Genomic DNA, 21,530 nt, shown 5'->3' with positions numbered 1-21,530 from the left:
GCATTGAAGAGCCCCATGGTGCAGAGTGGTAAAGCTGCAGTACTTCAGTCGGAGCCCTCTGCTCACAACCTGAGTTCAATCCCATCAGAAGCTGGTTCAGGTAGCTGGCTCCAGGTTGACTCAGCCTTCCATCCTTCCGAGGTTGGTAAAATGAGTACCCAGCTTGCTGGGGGGAAAGTGTAGATGGCTGGGGAAGGCAATGGCAAACCACCCCGTAAAAAGTCTGCCGTGAAAACATTGTGAAAGCAACGTCACCTCAGAGTCGAAAACGACTGGTGCTTGCACAGAGGACTACCTTTACCTTTTTAGTAGGCATGGATATATCATCATTGGTAATTATACAGGAAACCAAGGTCTCAGTTTGGTCCAGGAGAATGCAAATAATAAATGAACAAGACTGAAGAAGTGAGCAGCATCTCATGAATGCTCATAGCCTGCCACAAATTTTGTTATTCTTCAAAGTGCTACTGGACTCTTAGTCTTTCTACAGCTATAAGAAACCACAACATTCAAAAAACCGTGGGGGACATTTTAACCTTCCAGGACACTCAGTTGCTGATCTAAGAGTACTAGTTCTCTTAACAAAGGAATTTCAGATGGAGATTAGAGACACTGCTGAATTACAACAGATAATGAAGCTCAATGCATTCTCCTGGGCTGAATTGAGACCTAGGTTTCTTCTCTCATTACCAGTGGCTGCTATTGTTATTTGGCATCTAAAACCACTTCACTCTCCAAGATATAAAGACAAATGGGCTCACATTTTAGATGTATCTGAAGAAGTGAGTAGTGACTCATGAAAGCTGATGCCCTGCCACAAATTTTGTTAGGCATTAAGGTGCTACTGGACTCATGCTTCTTTCCACTAATAAAGATTGCAAGCTGTGCTGTTAGAATCAGAAAGGGGGATCACTCCATGTGAAATAATGTGTTGCTTTCAGCCTGGACAAAATCCACTCACTGCTAGTGATAATAAGTTTAAAAAGCAAAGGGAAGAAAGGTAATGTGAAGAAAGGCAACCAGTGAGGTGAGAGGGGAGAGAGGGAGACCACATGGTGAACTGGAATATATGGAACCATAAATATATTTTTAAAATACTTAGCTATCTACTTCCAGTCATTAGTCTATGGAATCCAGTCCAAGTGCTGTTTTTGAATATTTTTGGATATTTTTGAAATAAAATTAAATCCCAGATAGGCACATAGAAATCTAATCATACAAAAATAACTTTTCAGAATAATTTCCCTTTAATTGTCCTTATCCCAGATGCATCTCTTTCCTGCCCCCTTCCTTTTTTTAAGGTGCACGTATGTGTGAACAGGACTCAAAGAAAACAGCAGAGCAGGGCTTTTCATAAGAATCTCCCTCCCCTCCTCCTCCCCGCAAAGTGTGCATGCACAGGAAAGCTTATACCTGGAATAAAACTTTGGTGGTCTTTAAAGTTCCATGGAACTCCCTTTCCTTCCACCTCTCTCCCTTCCTCCCTCTCCAAATGAGGGAATCCAGACTTGGCAACACAGGAGCAGCCCCAGTGGAGGAAGCAAGAAGAGAGCAGGGGAAGCTTTTCTCTAATGCACAGATATGCACTCTCTTTTTCCTTCCCCTTCAGAGAGGCTTGGTGATGCAAGAGCAGTCACAGTGGAGGACGCAGAAAGAGAGCAGGGGGAGCTTTTCTGTGGTGCACGACATATGCTCTCTTCTTCCTTCCGCTTCAGAGGCTGGGCGATGCAAAATCAGCTGTGAGAAGGAAGCAGGAGACAGGCAGTTGCTCATGGAATGGATACCAGCCCTGCAGGGGACGGATCAGGCCCATGCACTGTATGTTTGACTATAGAGTTCTTCCTTTAGAAGGAAGGACCCCTTTCATTCACATGATGTATACAACTGCTGTTCCCCAGTCAGAATCCTTGCAATTAGGCAAGCTGTAGATACATGAAGAAAGTACTTGTCTGTGGCGTTTCCTCCAGATTCTAATTGAGTGTGGGGGTCACTGGATTTGGGAGCGAGGGGACAAAAGGCAGAGATAAGGGAAGTGGGGAATTAGACTGGATTATAATTTAATTTATGTTTATCATCCCGGCACATCAGGGTTTTTTCCCCATTCAGTGGTTAAAAAATCTCTGTAGGCTAGTAAAAGATTAACATTACTATTTCTTCTATCCTTTTCTCCTGTCCTAGGATGAAGATGAGACGCCACAAGCTCTTTCTGACTCTGTGCATGGCTGGTCTCTGCCTCATCTCCTTCCTTCACTTCCTGAAGGCCCTCTCCTATGTCACATTCCCTAGGGAGCTGGCATCACTGAGCCCCAACTTGGTTTCTAACTTTTTCTGGAACAATGCACCTGTCACTCCTCAAGTCAGCCCAGAGCCAGGGAGTCCAGAGTTCCTCCGCACGCCACTCTATTCCCACTCACCTTTACTTCAGCCTCTTTCCCCGAGCAGAGCCAGCGAGGAGTTGCACAGAGTGGAGTTTGTGCTGCCTGAAGACATTTCGGAATACTTTGTACATACCAAAGCTGGAGGAGTCTGCTTCAAGCCAGGGACCAAGGTGCTGGAAAAACCACTAGCAGGCCGGCCAGAAGAAAAACTAGAGGGAGCCGCTTCAGAGCGTGCAGGCCGGAAACCTCTGAGCACTAATGGGACCAAGCGGCGGAAGTGGGTGGAGTGTGTATGCCTGCCTGGTTGGCATGGGCCTAGCTGTGGGGTGCCCACCGTGGTCCAGTATTCAAACCTCCCCACTAAAGACCGTCTGACACCACGAGAGGTACCCAGGAGAGTCATTAATGCCATCAATGTGAACCATGAATTTGATCTCTTGGATGTGCGTTTCCATGAACTGGGAGATGTGGTGGATGCCTTTGTTGTCTGTGAATCGAATTTCACGGCCTACGGTGAGCCCCGCCCACTCAAGTTCCGTGAGATGCTGCTCAATGGGTCTTTTGACTATATCCGCCACAAGGTACTCTATGTCTTCCTGGATCACTTCCCTCCTGGCGGCCGGCAGGATGGCTGGATCGCTGATGACTATCTGCGCACATTTCTGACTCGGGACGGTGTCTCTCGCCTCCGCAATTTGCGGCCTGACGATGTCTTCATCATTGATGATGCAGATGAAATCCCAGCCCGAGATGGTGTGCTCTTTCTCAAACTATATGATGGCTGGACAGAGCCCTTTGCTTTCCATATGCGCAAATCTCTCTACGGTTTCTTCTGGAAGCAGCCTGGCACCCTAGAGGTGGTTTCCGGTTGCACGATTGGAATGCTTCAAACTGTTTATGCCACAGATGGGATCCGTCTTCGTCGGAGGGAGTATTACACCATGCCTGGCTTCCGGCAATATGAAAACAGCACAGGCCACATCCTGGTACAATGGTCCCTGGGCAGCCCTCTCCATTTTGCTGGCTGGCACTGCTCTTGGTGCTTCACACCTGAGGGAATCTATTTTAAACTGGTGTCAGCACAGAATGGGGATTTTCCCCGCTGGGGGGACTATGAAGACAAGCGGGACCTCAATTATATCCAGGAACTAATCCGGACTGGTGGGTGGTTTGATGGTACCATTCAGGAGTACCCTCCTGCAGACCCCAAAGAACAAATGTATGCCCCTAAATATCTGCTGAAGAACTACCAGCATTTTCGCTACTTACTGGAAAACCCCTACCAGAAAGCAGAGGGAGCTGGGTGATGGGAGTGGGGGGCTTGCATGGGAAACTGGAACTTCATGGATAAACTGGGAGAAATGAGGCATAACTCTGGTCTTTTCCTTTTTTCCTCTCCTCTCCTCTCCAGCTGGGGAAGTTTACATTCTCTTCAGCCTCTGTTTGCCTCATTCCAGAAATGAGACCTTGGGGGGGGGGTGGAATTCCTAATCATGTTAATGAGGACCAGGAGGAGTAGGAATTGGCCCCAGAACTTGCAGGAGAGATTGGCAAAGCCCCTTCACCTCTCCTGTAGGATGGGAGAAAAATCTTATGTAGGTAGCAGATGGAAAGATCTGTTCTGTGTTTGAGATATGGGGACATGCAGTAAGGCACAACAGCTGGAAGCATGGTGATGTGAACATGAATTAACCTTTACAGTCCTTTCAGTTTCAATCAGGATGGTGTCAAACTCCACTTTAAGAGATGGTCTTCTAAGTCACATGAAACTTAGGATGTCCGTGTCTGACACACTGTCATTTGTTCAGCCCAGAGAGATTGCAGACAAGGGAAAGGGAGCTGAAGGCAAACAAGGCCTGGACTCTTCTTGCAGACTCTGGCTCTATGTGCCCTTACTGCAGATGGCTAGAACCTTAACTAAGAAGAAGGTGTGTGTTTGCATGTACGAGAGTGAGAATGCTGGTAGAGGACAACAGGAGTCGCTGTGCTCTTGTTAAGATATGTATATTTTGCCATGTGGGTGACGTTAGAGTGTGTGTGAGCACATTGTGAGAGCATGGTTGCACCAAAGAACTCTGCTTTTCATCTGCTGATCATGGACAATTCAGGGAAAACCTACAAACTGATAGGTTATGAAGGCTGTCTGGCTTGTTCAGTAAGTGAATGTGCTGATACCCAGTCTCAAGTGTTGCAAGTATGGTCTTTAAGACAGCAGATTTGCAATGGCAAAACCCCTTGAGGGTAAACTCTCCCTCTTCCATAACAACAAAATGTGATACTTGCATTTTCAACTAAAATGGTATGTGTGTGAGTGATGGCATTGCTTCCAAGGGAACAGGAGGTTAGGATTCTAAATAAATATACCCAGCTAGAATGCCCATCCTATTATGGAGTGGGAGAAATATGAAGATACTTGAAGGCTCTAGGATGCTGCCCTTTTGAGAAGAATACTGTTGTGTTGGTAGAGCAAGAGCTAGGCCTTTAAAATGATTACTTAGCAAAGGCTAGGGTTGCCAGTCCCCAGTTGGGGGCAGGGGATCCCTTGATTTGGAGGCCTTCCACCCGCTTCAAGGTGTTCGGGAAATAGGGATGGGGAGGAAATGTCTGCTGGGCACTCCATTATACCCTGTGGAGACTGGTTCCCATGGGGTACAATGGAGAATCAATCCATGAGTATCTGGGGCTCTGGGAGGGTTTCTTGTGGTAGAGGCACCAGATTTTCAGCATAGCATCTGGTGCCTTTCCTCAAAAAACCCCACTAAGTTTTAGAAAGGTTGGATCAAAGGGTCCAACTTTATGAGCTTCAAAAATGGTGCCCCCTCCTCTTCCATTGGAGGGAAGGCATAAGGAGTGTGGGCTCTTTAAATGTCACGGCAAGTGCTCCCTTTGGAGTTCAGCGGTGCTTGCCACAACCTTGCTCCTGGCTCCACCCCCAAAGCCCCCAGATATTTCCTGAGTTGGACCTGGCTACCCTCGCATAGGTGAACGGAGCCCATTTGATGAAGTAGACGCAGGACCCCAGCAACAAGAACTAGATGCCAAGCATTTAAGTATCTCGTTATTGCTGGCATCCACCTACCTTCTGTGGGGTGGCCTAGTGCCTTTCCAAATTGATTGATGGGGTTGGTAACTCTAAGTCAGAGTGAAGCATGTTGAAAACATCATGTTATGTTTGCTGCTAGGGAAGTAAGTGAACCTTGAACACCTGTGCCTAAAGCAAGAAATGGAAGATGTATGTGCAGTAGTAGTAGAAGCCCCCAACTATGGAAAAAAAATCACTGGTTGGAGAAACTGATTTTAGTATGTGGTTGGTTTTCTATCTCTGCTTCCCCCCTGCTTACACCTACTGCCCCCACCCTTATGTCTAGTCTCTCTAGAGTGCTGTGCATGTGCCATGGCTTTCCTTTTGTCAAACGAGCTGTCTGCTCTCTTCTGTCTCCATAAAACTCTTAGCTAGTTCACTCTCTACTATAATTTCATGGTGAAATTCCTGTGCATTGACTCCAGTTTTGATATAATGGCTGATCAGAAAATATCCAGCAATGGTGATGGCTCATCTTCCTGAGGTACAGGTTTGAGTTCTCAACTTTTTGTCAGATGCATCTTGCTCAATTGCCGGATGGCTCTTTATACCAATCGGGTTGTCAAGTGCTAGCTATGCCATGTCCACGGATTGTGTGGCTTGGCCTTTACACCTTTTGAAAATGAAGTGAATTCCCCTTTGTCAGATTGTTACAGAGGATGCAATTGAAAGCTGCCCCATACTCACTTGGAATCTCTTTTAGCTTTTGTTGGGAAGATGGATGGCTAAGCCTTGTAACCACAGAGTGGTAATGATGAGGCATTCCTAATCAGCGCTACTCCTCTGAAGAACCTTTTCCTCCATGTGCCTCCTCAGCTGCTCTGTCAGTGTTGAACCCACCCTCACCTAGGAGGTTTCACCTTGTTTATTAATAGCAGGGCTTTTTTGTAGAAAAAACCCAGCAGGAACTCATATGCATATTAGATCATACCCCCTGATGCCAAGCCAGTGGAACTGCATTCCTTTGCATTCCTGCTCAAAAAGAGCCTGAGCAGGCCCAGCTTGCCCACTAGGCAAGTGAGGGGGCTCCAAATTGGGCTCCCCCCCTTCCTGGTACCCAAGACAAATGCCTAATTCCCCCACCACTACCACCGTCACTGCTGTTTGTGTGCACACCTCAGGCCGGGACACTGCCCCCTCCCTCCCCCCTCCCTTCCCTTCCACAGGGCCATGCTCCTCTGCCCCCTCCCTGGTGTGCTCAGAGGAGTGCTGCTAGGCTTGGTCCTACCCGCTTCGACAGCATCTGAGCATTCCCTCTTAAGAGAGTGCTGGAGGAGGCTTTGCTCAGGGAAGTGAAGCCTCCTCCAGCACTCTCTTAAGAGAAAACGCTCAGATGCCCGCGTCGAAGCAGGTAGGGCCAAGTCTAATGGTGCTCCTCTGAGTGCGCCCGGGGGGGGGGTGGCGGAGTGCGATGCTGCAGAAGGGGAGGGGGCCGGTCCAGCCTGGGGGTGTGCATGCACCTAGGACCCTCAGGGGCATGGGGTGGCAGGCAGTGAGTCTGCCTGGGGTGCCACGTACCCTAGGGCTGGCCCTGGCGCTTAATAGGGAACTTGAGACCCAGTGGAGGAGTTTGGTAGGGGTGATAGTGCTTTGTCTAAGCTGCTTTGCTAAAGCAAATGCAGGGGAGAAGCAAGGAACTTCTAGGGTGATAAGGAAACACTAATAGCTCCCAGTAGTTCTACACCACGGTTGCATCTGTACAGCATTGTGTATCCTGTTATCACAGTGCTATAACGATCTTTTGCAGGCAGATTGGCTCATCCTGCAGGAAAATCCATTTGCTAATTATCACTGTAATACAACCATAGCAGGGGAACCAGCAAGGTCTGGATTCAGCCCAGGGGGACTGTGCAGAGAAACAGAGGGGAAGAACTAGCTATGACCTTAATCTACCCTTCGCAACAAAAATATGTTCCTTGTCCTTCCTGACTGTGCGCATGAGCAAGTGAGATGCTTTTGAACGTGGCGTGTTTGTCGCACCGCAGGCCCTGGTTGGGAGAGCTCTGAAAGTCCATATGCCAACTCAAGAAACCACAACCTGGGAGACCAATGCCACCGTGGCTTTCAGCATCCTGCCACTTCCTTTCTTCAGACTAGCCCACCGTTTGTTCTGCCTCCTCTGCTTGCTCTACAGGGCATGCTTTGTGTATGTATCTAGGATTTCACAATTACTGCTCATGAATCCTTAATGCTCCTATCACTGCTGTCTGTAGCCTCCATTTGTCACCAGGCGCACAGCTCCTCCTTTATCCATTCTGCAATTCTCTTTGGTTTTTTCTACTGCCGTAGTCTTCTCCCCTCCACCACTGTTGTGTGCAAGGAACAGATCCCATTGTAATTGGATAAGTTAGCACTGAATTCCTTTGGGACTCTGAAAGGACTTTTTGTTCTGATCTCCTTCCTTGACTGCACCAAAGAGAAACTTGAAACTGACCTCGGGGTGGGGGTGGGGAAGAGAATTTGCAGTAACAAGCTTTACCATTCAAAAGGAAACAAGCCCTTAGCCTTGGATGGCTTTATTAAGCTTCCAGTTTAAAAGGACAGTCTATTTAATTATTTATTATGTAGCTAGAACTTGGTCCCTCCAAGTCTTCATTAAGGAACTTTGCACTAATGCCTCTGGGCTTCTATGTTGCTGGGAATGGGATCTAAAGAAGAAAATGACTTTAGGAAATGCCTTGGCAAGCCAGCATTTTAAGGGAACTTGTCTCACCCCCAGTTTGTAGAAAGCAGATACTCAACTTAAGCATGCATTGCAAACAACAGGATTCACAGAGCTATTGGAATATGAGAACAGGAAGCCCTCCATGGGTGGGAGAGGCAGAAGAGGAGAGTAGTTCTTTCCTAAGCCATGGTAGAGAATCTTTAGATCAGGGGTCCCCAACCCCTGGGCCGTGGACTGGTACTGGTTCATGGCTTGTTAGCAACTGGGCCGTGAGTTGTATAATTATTTCATTATATATTACAATGTAATAATAATAAGGCAACGCTGGATTTATATCCTGCCCTCCACTCCGAATCTCAGAGTGGCTTACAATCTCCTTTATCTTCCTCCTCCACAACAGACACTCTTGTGAGATAGGTGGGGCTGAGAGAGCTCTCTCAGAAGCTGCCCTTTCAAGGACAGCTCTGCAAGAGCTATGGCTGACCCAAGGAAATTCCAGCAGCTGCCAGTGGAGGAGTGGGGAATCAAACTCGGTCCTCCCAGATAAGAGTCCGTGCACTTAACCACTACACCAAACTAATAGAAATAAAGTGCACAATTGTATCATCCTGAAACCATCCCCCCACCCTTTTGTGGAAGAAAAAACGTCTTCCACAAAACTGGTCCCTGGTGCCAAAAAGGTTGGGGACCGCTGAGGATTTTCAAAAGCCTGGTCTAATTGAGCAGATCTTAAGCAAAGGCTTTGTGCACAATTGGAAAGACTGATATGGACAAATCAGGGAACGCCGCCCCTCCCCCCCAAAAAACCCCACTTGTAGTGCGTTGATCATGTCTACTAGGTACCATAGAGAGAACATGATATCTTTGTGGCATGTCACTGCAAGCTCAGCTAACGGGGTTTGTGGCATGCAGAACACCCCACTTTGGGATGTGTGTGTTAGTGGTTATCCCCAAATAAATTAGAAACTACTGCTATGGGCATAAAGTGCCTGCCATGTGCCCCCACTGCATCCTTGTTGGCCCTTTTTCATAAAGCCAGTGGAATGGATGCACACAGTGGGGTTCACTGCTGCAGTAATGATGTCTTCAGTGTATTACTAGAGATGTAACAATAGAGCTGTGAAGGGAAATTTATTTTTAAAACCACTCCAATTTAATGGCGGGGGAAAGAGTAGACTGGCTTTTTAAAGTATTACCAGAGGTTTCCCCTACTATACAGAAAAGGTCAGAAAAAGACAACTACCAAGCAAGTTTTAAAAGTGTATAATTGTGCCTGACAGCACATGGAAGTTGGCAGAAAGCTGCTCTTGACCAGCAGGAGACATTCAAATGCCCTCCACAAGTCTAGCTTAAATCTTTCTCTGGATCCTGTGAATACCTGGAGGGGGCTTGGGAGTACATGTTACCTGATGACAACAAGCCCTGTTTGTTTCTCTCCCTCCCCTTTGCCACCCAGATGATTTGAAGTGTTGATGTTGCAGCCACTGGGAGTTGGCATGCACAGATGCTGACCACTAAATGTCCCTGCTTGTGGCCAGAATGTTTCCCACTTGTTCAATGGACTAGGAAGTCTGTGCTCTTCTATACTGCAACATTCCCCTTTTTAACTTACTTATTTCATGCAAATGACAACTGAAGTTGTAAAGAGATTCCTGGACTGCAGACAAAGTGGGGAGGCTCCTCCATACTGGAAAAAAAATCCCAACAACTTCCCTGCACACGGAAAACTAGAAAAGTGTAGCCTTCTCCTTGATATGCTTGTTCTGTGTATGTAGGACTTGTTTTCCCCCTTGCAGAGACACCTGTCCATGCAATCCCCCACCTGAAGTGATAGTTTTGCAATCTCATCTGATCATTTGTGTGAACTAGGTACTAGACAGCAGCATATTTAACCTGCCTTTTAATAGAAGGAGTGACCAATGTTACTTCTGGTCCTAGCAGTTCTCTGGTGGTTGTTCATATGTATTCATCTTCTCTCATGTTCTCTGGGACTTTGGGGGCTTTTCACAATTTATCCAGTTTACCCAAGGTTAAGTTTATATTGCTCAGAGAGTTGGATAAATTGTCCTAGTTCTGACTCTTTGTGAAGGAGAAAGATGTTTATTTCCATATTGGGTACCAGTTCCATAGTCTGTCTTCCCAATATGTGCATTAAAACTTGCTGAACAGGAAAACTGGAAGATACTCAATTTGTTTTCCTTTTGCAGGCATGCAAGGACATTCTGAGTTAACTTGAAATGGTGATGGGTTGATCACAGCTTGGATCTAAACTAGCACTTGTTTTCTCTGGCTCTTTCTTTCCAGACAACTGCCTTGCTTCACTTCTCTTGCTCTCTCTTCTCTGACTTCTACTGGTGGAGATCTGAAGAGGCATAGAGCAGTCCCATGGTGGACTGGGTTGCAAGGAACCAGTTGCCATGGATTTATAGGCCTTAAGCTGTGTGTGAGAGAAAAATGGGAGTCTATATATGTCTATTAACCTCCAGAACTTTTCTGGAAAAATTATAAAGGGGCAAATATGGAAGTGGTGAAGTTTGGTGTGTGGGAGGAATTGAAGGGCCTTAATTACGTTATGAAGAAACGGAGGCAGTTATGCATTATTCTCTTATTGGAAATACCAGGGCAGATAAATCAGCCTCAAAAGGGACATGAAGAAGAATGAGCAACAAGGGTACACACCACTATCCAATGTAATCCTGAGGGAAACAAGCAGTATTCTGTAGGGCACTGTCCTGGAAATGGGGCCAATTTCTCAAGGAAATTATATGGGATCACTAGCGAATGGAATAACTGTTATGCCCTTTGTTAGCTAAGGAATATTTGGGACTTACCAAATATGTAGAACAAGCCCCATAAAGTCTAATTTATAAATACCAATATTAATAACTTTTTTGTAAGGATAAATCAAAGTGTACATTCTGAAATCATTTTCTCTGTAAATGGTTGGATTTCATTTCACCCTTAAAGGGATGCTTAAAGGAGGAAATAAAACAAATTACAAAAACATGAAGGGAAATCAGCTAGTGTCGCAGCTTTTATTTCCACCAGAAAATGGGAAGATGTTCATGAAAAAAGAAAAGGAGAGATCTGCTTCCAACTTGACAATGATGGTTTGTACCTATTTACTTAATTTATATCCTACTTTTATCCTCAATGGGGACACAAAGTAGCTCACATCATTCTCCTCATCCATTGTATCCTTACAAACAACCCTGTGAGGTAGGTTAGGTTGAGAGTTTGTAACTGGTCCAAGGTCACCCAGTGTGGCCTTTCGAGCCTGGGCCTTCCAAACCATAGTCCAACACTCTAACCACTAAACCACACAGGCTCTCAAGAGAAATAACTCTTCTGAAGGCTCTGCTGGGATACTTACCTTCTTCTAGTGTGACAGAAAAGCAGCCAAGGGCACATGCAGTTCTATTTGCATTCCTTTCATCAGAGGGCTGCAGAGAACATAAACCACTGTTGAATACATATGAAGCTGCTTTATCACACCCTTGGCCTACCAAGATCAGTATTGTCTACTTCAGGGGTGGGAACCTCTGTCCCGAGGGCTGTATACGGCTCTTGAGGTCACTTGGTGTGGCCCTCAGGGATTGCTGGGCCGATCCAAGACGTGTGGCAGCCTCCCTGGGGCCTGGCTGGCCAGCAAGTATTGTGGGGCCCAGCTACGCAGTGCAGCAGCCTCCCCAGAGCCAGGCAGAGATCACAGGGCCCAGATGTACTGTGTGGCAGCCTCCCTGAGGCCTTGATGGCCGGCCAGAATTGCTGCAGGGCCCGGAAAAGTTATTGTCACAGTTTAGTTTGCACTTGATTATCCCAGATGGTGTGGCCTAATATGCTAATGAGTGTGTGACCTAATATGCTAATATTAGGGAATGTGGTCTAATGCTACTGAGTTCCTGCTGGGCTTTTTCTACAAAAAAGTCCTGGACCTCTACATTGCCTAGGGCAACGGGCCCAGTGTGTGTGCGCGCACACCAGATTAGGCTCTCCCCACATGACTTCAAATAGAAAAAACAATTATTTGCATTAATTTTGCTGGCCTGAATCATTCTTCTTCAGTGGAGCACTGGTTTTTAAGCTGATAATTTTTTATGGCCCACGAATGATGTTATAAATATCCATATGACCCTTGGCAGTAGGGTTGCCAAATCCAATTCAAGAAATATCTGGGGACTTTGGGGGTGGAGCCAGGAGACGTTGGGGTGGAGCCCGGAACAAGGGTGTGACAAGCAGAATTGAACTCCAAGGGAGTTCTGGCCATCACATTTAAAGGGACAGCACACCTTTTAAAATGCCTTCCTTCCATAGAAAATAATGAAAGATAGGGGCACCTTCTTTTGGGGCTCGTAGAATTGGACCCCCTGGTCCAATCCTTTTGAAACTTGGGGGGTATTTTGGGGAGAGGCACTACATGCTATACTGAAAATTTGGCACCTCTACCTCAAAAAACAGCCCCCCCAGAGCCCCCGATACCCGCAGATAAATTCCCCATCATTCTCTATGGGAATTGTTCATGGAGGTGCATAATGGCTGTGGAGGTGGGGCTTCCCCCGCTGGCCAGCTGGCTGGGGGAGGGGGGAAGCCTGTAAAACCGGGGGATCCCCCGCTGGGACCTGGGGATTGGGAAGCCTACTTGGCAGAAAAAAAGTTCCCCACCTCTGGTCTACTCAGTTCAGAAGCAACTTTCCAGTCTCAGATTGAGATCTTTCACGTCATCTATGACCTTATCCTTTTCACTGAAGATACAAGGATTGAACCTGGAACCTTCTGCATGCCAAGTAGATACTCTACCACTGAGACATGGCCCTTCTTGTTATTACATGATTATATCAACTGGTGCTGCTTTCTTCAAACTATTCCATGCTGAATTTAGCAAGAACTAGGAACACAAAGAGGGAATAGGCCTCCTGAGGGAAAATTGGCATGGCTTCTGCAAAGGAAAGTCCTATGCCATCAAGTTGTTAGAGTTCTTTTAAGAGGATTAACAAGTGCCCTGACCTGGATAGCCCTGGCAAGCCCAATCTTGTCAGATCTTGGAAGCTAAGTAGGGCCAATCCTGGAAAGTACTTGGATGAGAGATCTCCTTGGAATATAGGGGTCCCAACCGTCCCGCCCTGGCGGGGGACCCCAGGATTTCCACCCTCTTCCCCCGCTCCCCCAAAAAATGGAAGCGGGGGGAGGGGGGAATGGCGAGCCGCTGCCGCCCCCTCCCCGCCCAGTGAAGCCGTAGGTGGCAGGCCCGCTGGCGCCCAGCAGCAGGAGGAGGCGGTGGCGGCGGCGGAGGAGCTGTCGGCCAAGGGCCTCGCTGGCGGCGTTGGCGCAGCAGAGGGGCAGCAGGAGCGTGGCGAGGAGATCGGGCGCGCCGGAGCAGCGAAGGCGGCGGAGCCAGGCGCGGCCCAGGGCGGTGAGGGAGCTCTTGGAGGGGTGCAGCACAGCCCCGCCAGCACCAGCGCGGCAGCGCCGGAGGCCGAGGAGGAGGCCCCGAGCCCCCGGCCCTGCTCTCCATGCCCGCGCCACCGCCCTGCTTCACCCAGGCCTCCAGCCTCAGGCGGCCGCGGAGGGGCGGGGAGGTCGAGCGGGAGGAGGAGGGAGGGACAGCTGCTAGTGCGGCTGCGGCGCGGGAACCTGCGGCTGTGGCGCTTGTCACAGCCTTGATATTGGCTCCACCCCTAACATCTGGCTCCACCCCCAAAGTCTCCTGGCTCCACCCCCACAGTCCCCAGCTATTTCTTCAATTGGACTTGGCAACCCTATTGGAATACCAGAACCATGACGCAGGCAGGCAGGCAATGGCAAGCCACTCCCTGAAAGTCCCTTGCCTCCAAGCCCCAATAGGGGTTGCCAGAAGTGAGCCATGACTTCCAGGCATACGCATGCATGCATACACACACACAAAAGAGGGTTATCAAGCATGCGGATATGGGTATCTGGTAGGTATTATATGAGACTTAGAAGACAAAGTATGTGCAGCAAAGGGCTTTCAAGACAAGTGGAAAGCAACAGTGGTTTGCCGTTGCCTGCCTCTGCAGTCTTCCTGGATGGTCTCCTTTCCAAGTACCGACAGTGCTTGGCTTCTGAGATTTGACAAGATGGGGCTATACCATATGTCTTTCACAAGGTACTTCATCAAAGACTCCTCAGCAAACTCATAAGTCATAGAATAAGAGGACAGGTCCTCTCATTGATTAAAAATGGTTGAATGACAAGAAGTAAATAGACAATTCTTGGAATAGGGAGAAGTGACCCACTGGATCCCACAAAGATTGGTGCTTGTGCTATTTAATTCATAAATTAGCTGGCATCACAGTGAGCATTTGCTAGGTTTGCAGATGATACTAAATTGTATGAGATGGGGGTAAACTAAAGCAAATTATGAAGAACTTGAAGAGTATTACTCTAAACCAGGTAAGTGTGCAACTGTGGCAAATGGAGTTCAGTATTGGTAAGTTTAAGGTGGTGCACATATATGCTGATGAAGTCAGAAGGACTGGCTGAGACTGAAGATGCTGGGGATGTCAAGGGCAGCTCAATTAAAATGTCAATGGTGTGCAGGGGCATAGAAAAAAGCAAACAATGCTATGGATTGTTAGAAAGGAACAAAAAACAAAATGTCAAGTATTTATTAAAACGTTTGTTAGCTGCTTTTCTTCTTTTACACAGCTCACAGCAGCTTACAACATTAGATAAAACTCGTGGAATAAAATACATTAAAAACAAAATTAAAATCACAACTTGGGACTGCTAGTAAGCTTAACCAAAAGCAGTCCCAAATAAAACCTTCTTCAACTGCCTCCTAAAGTTTAAAAGGTGCATGTTCCTTGGGAGGTTGTTCCATAGTCCTGGAGGTGCCACTGAAAAGGCCCTCTCTAAAGTCTCCACTCAACAAGCTTCTTTGATTTTTGGGACTGTATAGCCTCTGTACAGACCTACCAACCTGGTGCCCATGGCTGCCATGGTGTCTGCTGGTGGATTTCCTGGCACCTGCTAAGGGTTTGGGTTTTTTTTTTTGCAAAATGGTTGAGGCCATGAGGGTTTTTTTTTTTTTTTTTAGTTTTTGATGTCTATGGTATAACGCAGTGGCTTTATGCTCAGTACTTTACCTGCGTAAAAACAGGATGATTTCTAAAAACACAGTGGGACTTTATTCTAACTTGCACAGATAAAACAATGTACCCAACTAGAACTATTCCTGAAGTCATCAGATCTTCCCAGTTTAAATGTATTTTTATAACTAGGGTGGAAGTATAACATCCCTACATTAGATTTTGTTTCCTTTTCAAAAGTCACTTGTGTCCAGCACAATTATTTAGAACCATTCAGTCCTTGACTATCTTGCCGCAGGGTAGACCAAATGCTAAGGACTTGGATATTGGCAGCATGGCTTTTGCAAGCTTTTTCACAGATAAAGCCCTGTTGCTCCACCATGCTGTCCCCACCACAGTTGAGACAGTAAGAGAGCTCAAGGATCCATGCATGTCTTCTGGTCCATTTTTGGATCAGTTCACTCAACTCTGACTGGAGGAAGCTGACAGAATCCTCTCTACTGTTTGCCTGGCCGCTTGCAGTTTAGACCCATGCCCATCATGGCTCATAAAAGCTAGCTGGGTGGAGCTTCAAGACCCCTTAAAAGAAATTGTCAACAAGTCCCTATATGAATGGACTTTCCTTGGGGCTTTCAAGGAGGCAGTGGTTCACCCTCTCTTGAAAAAACCATCATTGAACCTGGCCACAGTGGCAAATTATTGATCAGGTGTCACACTTGCCTTTTCTGGGCAAGATTATTGAGAAAGCGGTGGCAATTCAGTTACGGAGGACTCTTCCATATTAGATCTATACCAGTCAGGCTTCTACCCAGGTCATGAGATGGAGTTGGTACTACTCGCCCTCACAGATGCCCTCCAAAGGCATCTGGATTGGGGCACATCAGCAGTACTGTTGTTGTTAGACCTGTTGGTGGCATTTGACATGGTTAACCACCAGTTACTGATCCACCACCTCACTGACACTGGGATTCAGGGGCCTGCCTTACAGTGGCTCTCTTCTTTTTTCTAAGGTTGGGGACAAAGGGTGGCAGTAGGTGAGCAGCTGTCCCAAAGGTACCTGCTATTATGCAGTGTGCCACAAGGGGCTGTTCTCTCTCTGATGTTGTTTAACATCTACATGCATTCCCTCACCTAGACTGCCTGGAGGCGCAGGCTGGGATGTCACCAATGTACAGATGACACCCAGCTGTTGGGCAGCCAGTCTCACAAAGACCCAGAAAATCTGGACCTGGAGTTATAAGCAGTGGTCAGCTGGCTGGCTCAGGCTGATGATACTGAGAGGCGCTGCCTGTTAATACAAAGCACCCCAATACCTAGAGAGAAAGAGTGGGGCTCCCATTTTCTCAAACAAAATGGAGTCTGACCAGGAACAGGCCAAGAAAACACTCCATCTAAAATGGAGTGGATCCAGCAGAGAGTTTGTTCTGGTTACCACCTGAAGGCCTCTCTAAGTGCAACCTCACCTAGTTCCTCCACCTCTGCCCAAACAGGATGCATAGTAACAATGGGGACTGCTGGTAAGTATTGCTCACACCCTAATTTTCTACTGCTTATCAATAGCCTCTTCTTTCGACCCATTACCTCACCCAGCCACTTCTATTCACTTACTTGATTAGACCCACCCTGCCTTTCCAAGTTTTTGTCTATCTCAGAAGATTTCTTCGAGTGTCAAACCAAACTGGTACCAAAGCACCCAGTTACACCTTGAGCCATCCTCTTAGTGAATACCTTGAAATCCTGATCAATTATTTTGATTAAGAATCTATTCAAGAGAGCCATCTCCGGGCCATTAAAGGCTCTTTAGTTACTAAAGGGTCTCCCACCCCTCAGAACTCTATATAACATAAGCTGGAAACCCATTTAGATGTGCATTCTGTAGGGTGCCATTTGCAGTTTGTACCCCCCCCCCCCCGTTACTCCTGTAATTGGGTCCATAGGGCTTGCTACGCTGGTCGTGCTTGTCCCTCTCTCCAATTTTCCTGCTGAAATGGACATCTCCTCTTCTGGATCAGGTGACTATTACACTCCTCAACAATCCCTAAAATCTCTATCGATACCCTCTATCCTTCCTAGCTTCTTGATTGCTTGTATTGTGTATTTGTGTGTGTGAATGTACCTTTTTACATATTTTGAGTAAAACATTATAAAATATACTTGCCTGGAGTATTCTTGCTAAAAACCTGAACTCCGTATCATTGCAGTAAAGATCCTTCACTCCTAATTCGCTCTACCAAGTCTCTTAGCTAATTTCCCATTAAAAATAAGAGACTCAAAGCATTTCCGATAACACTGAGTTCACTGAAACTGAATCTGACCAAGATGGAGATCCTGTACTTGAGTCATGGTGTCTGAGGATGAGGATCTCACTCCTGATGTTCAACGGGGCACAGTTGCTGCCAGTGCCAAGGGTTAGGAGTTTGGGAGTGCTCCTAACAATAGAGGCCAAGATAGCAACCACTGCCAAACTGGCCTTTTACCATCTCTGGCTAGTTAGGCAGTTGGTTTCCTTTCTTGACCACAGCAACCTTACAACAGTGATTCATGCTATGGTCATTTCAAGACTGGACTACTGCAATGCTCTCTACGGGGCTGCCCTTGTCTCAAATCTGAAAGCTTCCACTAGTGCAGAATGCTGCAGCCAGGCTGTTATTGGGTTTCTCATGGGAACACATTCAGCCTGCACTGAAAGCACTGCACTGGTTACCCATTGCATACCAAATTTGTTTCAAGGTGCTGATTATTACCTTTAAAGCTCTATATGGCCAGGGACCTGCATACCTATGGGACTACCTTTCCCCATATGTGCCCCAAAAGGTACTTTGGTCCAGGTCTCAAAATCTGCTCTCGATCCCTGTTCCCAAAGATGCCAGCCTGGCTACAACTTGAGCAAGGGCCTTCTCAGTTGCATCCCCATGCTGGTGGAATGAACTCCCCAAGGATGTTAAGGCCCTGTGGGATCTTTTACAATTCTGCAGGGCCTGTACAACAGAGCTCTTCCACCAAGCCTTTGATTGAATCTAGTACTTGCCTGGACAGACTGATCTGGTCATCACAAAATCCAGCCCTCAGACCTGACGTGTAGCTGGAGGATATGAATGCTGCCATCAGTACTATAGCACTTTAATGTTACTGTGTGATTGTTTATTGGTTTTAATGTTTTAGTTTGCCTACTGGCTTTGGTGGGGAGGGTGGGATACAAATGGAAACAAACTATATATATATAGTTTATATATATAAATAATTTTAATAAAATGTTAATTTTAAAAAGGCATCCTGTTAAACAGAGCTTCTGCCTGAAGTGTTGAAGACCTCCTACCAGAATCATGCATAACTGCATGTTTGTGTAGTGAAGCAAACAACAAACAACCAGTCTCATTTGGCTGAAGGCCTCTTTATTAGCAGTAGCTGTAGGGCAGGTAACTTGGCTCTTGGAATAAGGAGTAACAATACTTAATTAAGTTGTTTCTAGAGTTCTAGGTCAGGGTTGTCCTGGCCTGGTTCTGCAGATTCTTAGTAGGCTCCGCACAACTACAGGCTGCTAGCGGGAAGATTTAGGCTTATTATGCATGGGCATTTTGCCTCACTATCACCATGCATCTCTATCAGGTTTTTTTCCCATTCTGTATTGATTCCCACTCACCCTCACCCCTTTCAACACACAGTTTGCTTTCCCGGGTTTCCCTGGGTTTTCTGAGAGTGGTTTTGGGCTGATTTTTCTCATTTCACTTCTGAGCCAAAGATAATTCAAAAACATACAGATTCTCTCAGATTCCCCCCCCCCTTTGCTGACACTTGAAGATCACTTCCCACCCACAACGAGGTCATTCCACCCACTATGTACCTTCCGCCATTCATCGGTGTGTCTCTCATCGTTTCACATTTACATTTTTTTACAAACCACATGAGTCTATCGCTAGTCTCATGCTGCTTGTAGAAATTTTTCTAAATGACTTCCAGCTGGGCTGCCCTCTCTTGCCACCCAATTTCAACCAGGTGGCCAAAGAAGGCAAAGCCATGTTTATGAGGACGCACCACGCTAGGGCTGCCAAGCCCCCGGTCTGGGCAGGGGTTCCCCTGCCCGGAAGGCTCCCAACCCTCCCCCTACATAGCTGGCATGATGATGTCACCTGGAAGTGACATCATCAAAATGGTGGTGCACAAATAGGGCCACTCTAGGTGTTTCCAGGAAAACTCTGGTTTTCCTGGACGCTCTAGCCAATATGTACCATAGAGTTATTACCTCCCAAATGGCTAGAGCGTCCAGGAAAACCATAGAGTTTCCCCAGAAACACCTAAAGTGGCCCCCACGCGCACCGCCATTTTGATGACATCACTTCCGAGTGACATCACTGTGTCGCGTGCACGAAAGTCCCCTGCTACAGGAAGCCGGGGACTTGGCAACCCTACACCATGCACTGCTATCATCCCAGCTGGGCTGCCCTCTTCCACAATCCAGTTTCAGTTGGGCTGTGGGAGAAGGCAGTGCAGCAACTGCAAAGTAAAAATACTGGAGAAAAAGAACTGAAGTCTTGACAGCTCAGATTCTCTGCAGTAAGTTGTGTGTGCATAAAAGGCCTAAGAAGAGAAGCACAGTCTTTTCTACTCTCCAGCTTGCTCTGAGGCCTTCTGTGATAGCCTTTTAAAGAGGCAGCACACAACATTCATTCCATGACATTTTGTGGTTGGCTCCACCTCCTGTGGCTTTCATTTTATGGTTCGCTCTGTTTCCCATTGCAGCCATTTTATTGTTGCACCCAGCAAACTGCATTGGAATTGCTAAGGTGCCCGTGGCCAAAAAAGTTTGGGGATCCCAGATGTATGATTAGGCCATATTTGGAAGGTACTGTTCTTGTCACTGTACCTCAAAAATATACTGCAGTGCTAAACCTATTGTGGGGGGGGGAGGTTTGGTGCACCTTTCCTATGAGGGAATGTTAAAGAGTAAGAGGCATTTCAGGTTAGAGAAAAGTTTACTAAGGTAAGGTTTATGAAAATATGCATAGGTTGGACTCAGAGAGGTTTCCCTCTGACTCCCATAATACTAGAACAGTGGAACCATGTGATGAAATTGATGGGCAATAGATCCAGGACAGACCAAAACATACTACATTCAACAAATGATTAACCTATCAAATTTGCTGCCAGTGGATGTGATTGTCATAGGTATAGATGGCTTTACAAGGGGATTAGACAGATTCAAGGAGAGGTCCATCACTGGTCACTCAAGAAAACTTCTGCATGGGATCCACACTGCAACAAGCTGTGATTACTCTAGGATTGTATACCTATCTTCATCCTGACAGTTTATTTTCAGAGAATGCATACATCCTGACTGCAGCAAAATTGCAGTCACTGATTAGAACACGCATTTAAAGTTTCACTTCAAAGATCACAATAGTCAGCTTTATATGTCTGCTATTAGCCAATAGCTGTTATACATTACCGAGATCTCCAAATGTTAGAAAGAATCAACTACGGAGTGCTACATAAATCATTAATTAGATCAAAGGTCCAGATAACATCTTCAAGATTATCTGCTTAACCTGGCTGATGTTTAACAGTATTTTTAATATTATTGCAGTAACAGCTTAGGGTGGAGGATATGTCAAAAGAAATACAAGACCTAGTCCCGCAAATGACAACCCGCAAATGACAACCCATCATATTCCTCACAGTTGTACAGCAACATGTAGCACAATTTAGCTTGTAGCCTGCATTAGTATATTTTAAATGCCTTCCCTTTTGGGAATGCAAGTTCAGTATGTTTCCCGTAACTGAACACTTTGCAAAATCATGTCTGTGTAATGTATCAAGAAAGAGGGCAGCCTGAGGTGAAATCATTAAATTGCTGGTTTGGCTTCTGTTAAAAATTGGCAAAGGAAATAAAGATGATAGTGAAGCTGTGAATGCAGATATGTAAAGGTACAAACTTTCCACAAAAAAGGCACCAATAATGGTGGTAGAATGGAAAGGTAGAAGGCAGGGTTGCCAGGTCTGTGTTGGAAAATATCTGGAGACTTTGGGGGTGGATCCAGGAGAGGGCGGGGTTTGGGGAGGGGCCTCAGCATCATAGAATGCCATTGAGTCCACTCTTCAAAGCAGCCATTTTCTCTGCAAGCTGGAGATCAGTTGTAAAAGCAGGAGATCGCCACACCTGGAGGCTGGCAACCTTAGCAGAAGGATGGGATAGTTGGGAATAAGAACTGATTGACCTCTCCCAATTAAGGCTAGAGAAAGATGCTTTGGGGTCCCCATGCTGTGTTAAATGTGAGACACAGGAGATATTCTTTAAACTCATGGTGTACCTATTCATTGTTTTGTGTCCTGCTGTCCTGTGCTCTCTGTTAGGGTTTTAT

At 46.5% G+C, this 21,530-nt stretch overlaps 1 protein-coding gene across 3 annotated transcripts in view; it reads left to right on the top strand.

Moving 5' to 3' along the window:
- The window catches only part of MGAT3 (beta-1,4-mannosyl-glycoprotein 4-beta-N-acetylglucosaminyltransferase), a 60,188-nt gene extending 56,438 nt beyond the window's left edge, over window positions 1–3,750 (top strand). For all 3 annotated transcript variants that reach the window (XM_060245426.1, XM_060245428.1, XM_060245425.1), the window contains exon 2: window positions 2,179–3,750. In XM_060245426.1, the coding sequence (XP_060101409.1) occupies window positions 2,180–3,685 (1,506 nt within the window). In that variant the 5' untranslated portion in view covers window position 2,179 and the 3' untranslated portion in view covers window positions 3,686–3,750. The remainder of the gene's footprint in view (window positions 1–2,178) is intronic.
- The last annotated feature ends 17,780 nt before the right edge of the window (window positions 3,751–21,530 follow it).

Source organism: Heteronotia binoei, chromosome 8 (genome assembly GCF_032191835.1).
Source record: "Heteronotia binoei isolate CCM8104 ecotype False Entrance Well chromosome 8, APGP_CSIRO_Hbin_v1, whole genome shotgun sequence".
NCBI classification, from domain to species: Eukaryota; Metazoa; Chordata; class Lepidosauria; order Squamata; family Gekkonidae; genus Heteronotia; species Heteronotia binoei.
Note: the sequence above shows the minus strand (reverse complement) of the source record. Positions and strands in the feature narration are given on the sequence as shown.